This window comes from Echinococcus granulosus (genome assembly GCF_000524195.1).
Source record: "Echinococcus granulosus chromosome Unknown EG_S00188, whole genome shotgun sequence".
In the NCBI taxonomy this organism is placed as follows: Eukaryota; Metazoa; Platyhelminthes; class Cestoda; order Cyclophyllidea; family Taeniidae; genus Echinococcus; species Echinococcus granulosus.
The window spans coordinates 68,694-77,214 of record NW_020170568.1 but is presented as its reverse complement, the minus strand read 5'-3'; the positions used below and the strand labels follow the sequence as shown (position 1 = coordinate 77,214).

Sequence of the window (8,521 nt, the reverse complement as noted above, 5' to 3'; positions counted from 1 at the left end):
CTCTAACACCAGGTCTGTTACTGTTTCAAAGGAAATGATCGTCGTCCCCTTGCTGATAGATACGAAGCGATCACACTGGCAAGATATGTAGCAATGGGACAGGGGTCAAAATACCCCTTTTGTCGCCAAGTGAGATATGCGACACACTGAAGGTCGTTTAGTCCGAAATGGCAAGTGCATCTGAGCACAGCACTAAATAAAGATGTACATCCCCTGTGCTAAAGCTTATAAATTTGAAACCCAAAGATCATCGCAAGCAGCCTTTTCGTAATGCAAAAATTTTTGATTTAGGTATTTTATTTGTAAAAGACAGTCAGTGAAACTTTCGTCAAGCAGTATGCCCTGAACAACAGAGCGAGGCCTCCTCCCCACAGAATTATTTGTGCCAAAACAAAAGCAAGGAACAGGTACAGCAACACTAGCCACTTTTCAGAACATTTTAGTTAACACCAATGCAGTGCCAAGGGCCATTGCCGTACACTGAAAGATAACAGTGATGCAACTGAATGTAGAGTTTCAGTTGGTGTAGAATTCTACTACTGCTTTAACTCACCTCTCATGTACTGTCCCCTATCTACTCTCCCTCTATTCCTCCCTCCCCTGCATTAATTTCCGCACACCTCCACCCTGATATACGCAATTACCCTTGAGTAATCCAGTTAAAGTGTTCAGCACCTGTTTAGAAACCCTGGTATTGCGCTCCTACTAGCCCATTTCAGACTGGTGACACTAGTTTACTGTTGCTGATTCAACCCCACCCAGACATCGCTACAATGAAAAGAAGCCAGCCTATTGATCAGAAGCAGGAAAATTAACATTAACAAAGGATGTCCTGATAAAACAATAATAGCAAACCCATATTATTTTCCAGTTTTCACAGAGCCCAATGAGAAAACGCTGAGCTGTGTCCAATCCTCACGTTAAAAGAGGCGTTGATGGCTCCAAGGATAGAAGTTCAGAATCCACTTTTATGCTTGTCCCACATTCTGTAATCCCTTCATGATGAAAAACAATATAGAGGAATCCACCAGTCACAATGACCTACAAATGTTTTCTACGAAGCCGCCTACCCGTAATCTCAATGTTGCCGATTCCAGTTCCATATTTATAGTGAGTAATTCACAGTCCACACTTTCAACAAATCCGCACCTTCATACACTACAAATTTGGATTCAGGCACCCTGGCACATTTTGTAGGATATCTTAAATCTGGAAGCATTTTAATGCATATGCTCTCTTTATTTGTTTAAAAGGGTAGTGAGGTTCCATACTGCAATAACCCATTGAAGTGGCAGGGTGGACATTCACAATGGCTCAATGCTTCTGCCGTTTCACGATTTCATCGGGGCTCAGATTCTGACAGCCCTTTGAATAAACATGGAATGGTCAAGCATCTTGGCTACTGCAATAAAGACTTGCTAGTAAAGATGGCACTAAAGTAGCTGAATCCATGTTTGCAGAATACGAAGGTTCGTTGACTTCATTCTGCTTCGCCTTCACATACAAATGGTAGCGTACTTTATTGGAGTTAAATTTGTTTGTTGTGGTGCTGCTGAATTCCTAGTGCACGCTGCACATGCTCTGTCATTTGGCGATACTTCGTAATTCCGCCAACCATTTCCATTGGCAAATGCATATGCCTTAAAATGAATGTATTTACTAGTGCAAATTGATTATGATCTGACGTACATTAGCGCATTAGAGCGGAGTCACCTTCAAAATACTGTAAAACAATCCCTTTTTAACAAGCCAACACAAATAATAAATATTCACTTATAAGCAGATGAGAAGTAGCATACCGATGTTCTTAGGTGTGGCTGCAATACTTTTCGATTAATATATATTCCTACCAGCCATGAAATCACCAGAAAGTGTCCAAGGGAGAAAAGGTCAGAATCACCAAACTCGCTATATCCGCCTTCTCACTGTTGTAAGTATTGGAACAAAGCATTGCCCAAATTCATCTAACCCCTCATTTTCATGCAGGAATTGTTGATAAATTCAAGCATACTAAGCGTGAATCACAGGATGAGGTAAATTTGTGTTAACGAAGAGACAAATAAATAAATATTTGTATAATGGTGGGCGTAAAAAGGCAAATAAATCTTCTGAGAGGGTTTTTCAGCCTTTACCTTCATGCAGCATTTCTATGGCACTATGCTTTACATTAACGGCGTAGTAACCAAGAGCAAATAAATAGGTGGAAAATGCACTATCGCATCCAGCGCATTGAAAAAGCGGCCAAGCGAATAGTCTGTGAATACCTTGATGAATTTAATGTCAGTAACTTAAAATACGCCATCCGATGACTGTCCGTAATGCATGGCCATGACATCGTGAAGTGGCATTACCCGTGATTTGCTTATGCAAAATTACATCTTCATAGTCCAATAATTCATTATGAACCGTAGGATTGAATACAAGAACAGTCAATACATTAGGCTGTAGAACTGCATTTTTTATTCTGCTGTAACCGTCAACCTTAATACTGCATTAAAATGCAAGTTCTTGTATCACGTGTGTGATCCCCTGCACAAATTCTGTCACATCCGTTCTTTATGTTACTTTGATTTATCTTTAATATGAATGCAGAACAGGCAATTTTTTTCCTCGCTTATGTTTTTATGTTGGCTCCAAAAAATTTTGCCCTTAAGAGGACCTCTATTTTGCCACTCTTCTGAGTTGTGATTTGTGCGCATCTTAAGACCAACTCATTTTAATTAATAACAAGGTGAAAAAAACTTGGATCAAACACTCAAACCACGAACAGATCTTTACCATGTACTATGCACATTCTGATCTTCATTGCGCCAATGTGCTTTGTTCTCTTCATATTTTGACATTACCTGATCATTCGCCACACCTACTTGTTTGCTAGTAAATTCTACTTTCGTTTACTGGGCAAATGGACGATATTGCATGTGCGAGGAAACCTCATCCTTAGGTGGTTGGATAAAATTGTGCAATAATTTAAGGAAGACGTGCTTTTAAAAACCTGTTACAGATTTTTGTAAGTTAAAAAGAAGTTCTTGCATCTTGTGGTACACTGTGATGGACCACAGTTGATTATGAGCTAAGTTGAATGACTTTTAAATGATTTAGTAATATATTTTTCTTTGCACTTATCAAAAATCATTTTTCTCTGCATAGTGTGATTTCAGCTCCACACTTGTTTTCATACTTCACCATATATCGCTAAATTAAATTGATGCATATATGCACGTATGTAAATAACATGACTTCATGATAATAAAACTGACAACCTGCCGTCGTGAATTTGGCTGAATAGTCGGGCATGTTTAAGGTGGTTATTAGTCGAAACTGCTGCTTTCATCCATTAGTTGGGCTTGGGAGGAACCCATCCTAAAGAGCCGGTTGGTGCTACACTTAAATAAAATGAATGAAATTTTTTCTCTAAGTCGGCGCTTATCTGGCAGTCTACAAATCATACAATTTGCACGCAGTTCTAAAATCATGAATGCTTACACATAAAAGGGATTTTTAAGAGTTCTCAAACTTTGAGGCCTGGTTGCTGACAGATGAGAAATATCCCTTCACATAAATAACCCGTTCATCTGACAATTTAAAAAGTGGATATGGGCACATGCCGTAGGCTTTAAAATTCTAATTAACTGGTAGTTGTGTGGTGTCCCCAAAAGAGTACTGATAAAGATAAACCTTGATGTTTTGTAAATGAAATTTATGTATTTTGGTTTCGAAATACCTCACATCATAAGCGTCTTCATCTTCGCGCACGATAGTGATTTAACTAGACCCGTCAGACATGATGCACCAACTACTCTCTACATATTAAATTAATAACGTCTGAGAGTATAGGCATTCAGCCTTTTGACAAAGGGCTAAAGCAGAAAATTCAGAACTACTGAGTGGCCACTTTTGAGTTTATTCTTGAAATCTTCCATTCTTTCTGTGTTTTGACGAAATCATCCATCCAGCTACCAAGTTACCTGCCAAAAGTTTCCCCTTTTCCCATAATCCACAAACATTACACAAAGCCATTACAAGGAAAAAGGTCATTCACAGTTCCTTAAAAAGACCAAAGGAAGAAGAAAACACAAGTCTGATGGGGGTGGAAAGAAGAGAAATTGAAGAACATCACAGGAAAGTCTGTAGACAGAGAGAAAAAGTACAAGGAGAAATTTGAGTATTTTGAAGTCGACTATCGCATTGAAGAAGAGGGGGAAGAAGAGAGAGGGACAGGTGGAGAAATAGACTTTAGAGGAGAGGCGAAGGATGCGTTTAATTAGGCCAGCAACTCCGAGCGTTCCTTATCCGTCACCTCAGCATGTACTAACCCGGTCCGACGTAGCACACCCTCGATGGTGTAACGAAAACCGCAGGTTTCTACGTGGTGTAGTCGCTGGCGTTATTTCACTCTTTGCTTTCCAAATTTCATCGCACATTGCATCATTTCCCTTTTCCTTCAAATTTTGCTCGGTTTTCGTCACTAAATTCCAAACACCCTAGCATTATTTCATTCATTAAGTAGTTCATTCAGTGCTTTATCGCTGCTTCATTTGCTTCTCTCTGTCCATCTTATCGTGGGTTCCTGCCATTGCATGCGAGTATATGTTAAAGCACTAAGAGTTCCTCCCCAATCTCTCGCTTTATTGTTTTTGCGTGAAAAAGTAAATCATCTTCTAGATGAGGAGTAACTTTAGATGGAGCACTTTCAGATTTGCCAGAGTATCCACTTAGAGCTCAGTTGAGACTTCGAGGGAGAATATAGCCAACGATTGCTACGATAACAGCCTGTCGTGTGAGAAGAAGTCGGAGTAGTGATGGTAAACACTCAGACTGCTTGCTCGTACAATGCACAATAAATAATTCCATTGATAGGGCAAGTCTAATTGACATTGTAAGACCTAACCAATGGCTGTCAAGAAGAAGCATTTACTAACCATACAGGGATTGCATGCCTTAATTTCCATGTTTGGTAAATGGCCAAAGTACACAGAGTTTTACTGACAATAGAAGACTGACTCATGCCTCAGTAGTGCTCTTTGTACGATGAAGCAGTGCGTGATGCACACATATCAAATTTACCTTTTGTCACTTCACCACCAACATTCGTTCCCTTGGAAAGAATGACGTAGTTATGCATCACCTGCATTTCTTGGCTCAATGCGATCGGAGTTTTATGCTTACTTTTCAAATTCAGTTGTTCTTTCATGGAAAGTTCCCCATGTCATGCAGTTAAATCGTCTGCCTTTCCCTTTCAGATCAGTCTGATATCAATAAATGAGAATATTGAAATGGACCTAGATGTGAAAGGAGCTTTTTACTTGGAGGAAAAATTAAGGCAAATCTAGCTCTTGTTACCATCATATTCTGCTGTAATGAGTGACTAGCTTACTAGGCCGTTTTAAAATCAGAGCATATGTGATATTACTCTTTCAATGTGAGTATTGCTTAACAATAAAACTCACCTCTAAATACATAATCACCGAAAAAAATACTCGCTTTCCGTTCTAGCTATTTAATCCGATTTTCATAAAATACAACTGGCAAAGCTCGGTAACATTTGCTAAAGCAGCAAAAAAAACAGCATAGAACAATTTAATGCAGAAGGCGATAGACAGGGAGGAATGTTCACAATATCAGGATGTGGGCAGAATTCACTTACAAAAACAGCGTGCAACATTGTTCAAGTAAATGCCAGGCCAATTGTTTCGCCTGATCAAAGTGTACTTTGCATGGCGGCACAGATGGTAAGCCATGCTAATCCAATTTAACAATTCTATAGGCTAGTAATGATTAATTATCTATGTTCGCCCCTATGACTTGTATAAGTATATACACTGAAATACCTCCCATCAAGCGTATGCACAGTTCTCTTTTCAAGGCACATTTATGCTTAGAAGCATTCATTTGACTGCGATTAATTGACAAATCAGTAAGTCTTGTGGGAAACTGCACTAACTGACAGATTGTCGTCACTTAATTCACAGCATTTGCTACCCCGGAAAGAATACTGTAATACAATGTTGTTTATCTCTCAGGTAAAAATGATGAGTCACTTTCGACTTGGCTGTTGTACCAAACCAGGTGATCCCCCTTTGGGCCATGTCCGCAGCCCTAGTACCTTTATGTGTTAAATACATATATTCTGCCCGAGTATCATGTCTTCTTTCATCTTCATGGAAGTCATGAGAGGTTGCATAGGTGGCTGCGGAAAGTGAACTTAATCCTAAAGAACATCTATCCTGGTTTACACTGCAAGGTGATGAAACAGCGGGGCGGAAGAAGTACATGCGCTGCGGGAGAGGGAATGGTGATGACCCCAAACAGAAAGGCTGAAATTTCCGTCTACGTTCGGCATCTACCCCAGTCCCGTGTTCTGCAGGAAGGCTATTGACAACTGAAGCGACACTAACCGTACACTATCCTCAAGCCTTGTTACAGACCCTCCCTACTGTGCCTGCATTAAGCTGTTGCAAAAGTAAATTTGCGCTACCTTCTCCATTGTTCCACTAGCTGAATACTGCTGGGACAGATATGGCTGGGCAGCTCCAAAGTAGGAGTAACGCGTCAAGGAAGAATTGTTGCGAAACCCTTATCCACGGATTCGTATTACATCCAGTCCTTTCCTAGACTAATCAGCTCTAAGGCTAGTAATTCTGCGTCTGTCAGGAGACACGTATGTTTGCCATCACAATTCTGTGTTCCTAATTCCAGTTCTCATACCGAACGAAACCCCAGATCCAGCTAAATTTCCAGGCGGTATCAGTGACATTGCGGTCAAGAATCGTCTCAGTAGCATAGAAATTTGGTGACAGGCACGGCTGGACCGCGGATGCTTGCCTGCAGCACTGACTTCGTTGCGATGGATGACGAGGGAGGTTAACCATGGTGGATGCTGGGGACGATCTAGAAACGGGAGAGGGCTATGTACTAAGGTGGTTGATTATCTCTCGGTTTTGGCGATGAGTCACACTTCAATTGGCTATCGTACCACTTCGGGTAGGCTGGTCTTTGGGCCCTGCCAGTAGCACTAATACCTTTTCTTTGTCGAATAAGTCTTCTTTCGTCTTCATGAAAGTCTCGAAAGGCTAGGGTATGCTTCAGCAAGGTACGCATTACATCAGTGATGTGATGCTCATTATTTCGTGCAACAGTTCCTGTGCCTAGAAATATTTTAAAGCGGAACCCAGACATTGGTAGAAGTCTGTTTTGCTTATGGGTCATTTAAGTAGGTCCGGGAGTGCAGAGATGACCACACTATCCCTATTTTTAGTTATTTAACAACTGGTCATGATTTAACCTAATGGTAGAAATATGAATTTTGGAATCCATGAGAAGTACGTAAAAAGGGCTTGTGACAGCCCTACGTTAATTTCGAAGCTTTTTTATTGCTAATTTAAATAGCATTCGTAATATTATTCATCAGATGAAATCAGCACAGCGCGTGTTACATGGCAAGATCTGGATTATCGTCTTGCTTAAGCTTCGTTTGCACATTCCGTACCGCATTCTCTTATGCCATTTCTGTTGACAATTGCATAATGAAGAGTGTGAGCGTGACACTGAGGGTAAGGAATGAAGTGAGACTGGGAATTAGAGGAGGATCTCCAACTATGTTAACGTGTGTTTATTTGTGAAGGCTTGTACGATTGACATGATGGATATAGAAAAGGTGAGAACTCACCAAGTTCCCTCCAATTTTGCGGTAATTCGAAATTGAAGGCGGATATAAAACCACGCTTGCAATTGCATTTGTTAATCTTTGGCGCGGCATCCCCTCTCACATAACTGCACTTTGCTGATGAGAAATGAGTAGTGTGAGTAAACGTCTTGAATTATTTGAGGCATTAGACATTGGGACCTAAGGCGTGTTGATAAGAGATACAAGCATGCAAGAAATTGGAACGCTTGCTTTACTCAAGTAAGATCACTCAAATTTATTGATTAACATATAATAAGGATAACATTGAGTGCTGTCGAATTCGAGGATGCCTATGACTACATATCCATCTAAAGAGAGTAAGTCAAGTGCTTCTTGCAAAGTTGAACACAATGCTAGCCTTCCTTTAGGCTTATACTCCGCTTATTTTCAGTTTTTTATGATTTCCTGTTTGAGTTTATTAACCGTCTGACGGTGTGTGACAACGAGAGTGGATACTTTGGTGCCTCGCATCTCCTGCATTTCGTGGGCAATTATCACTCATTAAGGTTTTTTCAAATTGTCGTTTTACATAGTGGAAGGCGAAAAAAAGTGAGTTGGTAGGTAAAAAGTTTGCAGGTTAAACTTTATAAAAAGGTATGTGATTAATCAAGCTTCGCCTAATTTGGTAGCCAGCTGTTGTGACCATGCTGGAATTGTTCTAGTTCTTTACCTGCTCTAAACTGCCTATGCTTACAAACAATCAACAGATGAGAAAACAACACCTATTCCATTCCACCACTGAGCAGAATTCGTGTATCTGCAATCGTAGTGTCGCTGATTGCCTTCCCTTTTAATCCGTGGGCAATTGGGAGGCACTGCTTGCAACAATTCTGC

At 40.3% G+C, this 8,521-nt stretch overlaps 1 protein-coding gene across 1 annotated transcript in view; it reads right to left on the bottom strand. All coding sequences in view use genetic code 11, as the record gives it.

Annotated features, from left to right (window-relative positions):
• Positions 1-225: 225 nt before the first annotated feature.
• The window catches only part of EGR_10084 (hypothetical protein), a gene marked incomplete at both ends in the record, with an annotated part of 14,501 nt that continues 6,205 nt past the window's right edge, over positions 226-8,521 (bottom strand). Inside the window, 8 exons of the mRNA XM_024499333.1 lie at positions 226-425; positions 2,133-2,264; positions 2,352-2,467; positions 2,779-2,863; positions 4,043-4,128; positions 5,170-5,249; positions 5,997-6,106; positions 7,023-7,148. Of these exons, the coding sequence (XP_024346259.1) occupies positions 226-425; positions 2,133-2,264; positions 2,352-2,467; positions 2,779-2,863; positions 4,043-4,128; positions 5,170-5,249; positions 5,997-6,106; positions 7,023-7,148 (935 nt within the window). The remainder of the gene's footprint in view (positions 426-2,132; positions 2,265-2,351; positions 2,468-2,778; positions 2,864-4,042; positions 4,129-5,169; positions 5,250-5,996; positions 6,107-7,022; positions 7,149-8,521) is intronic.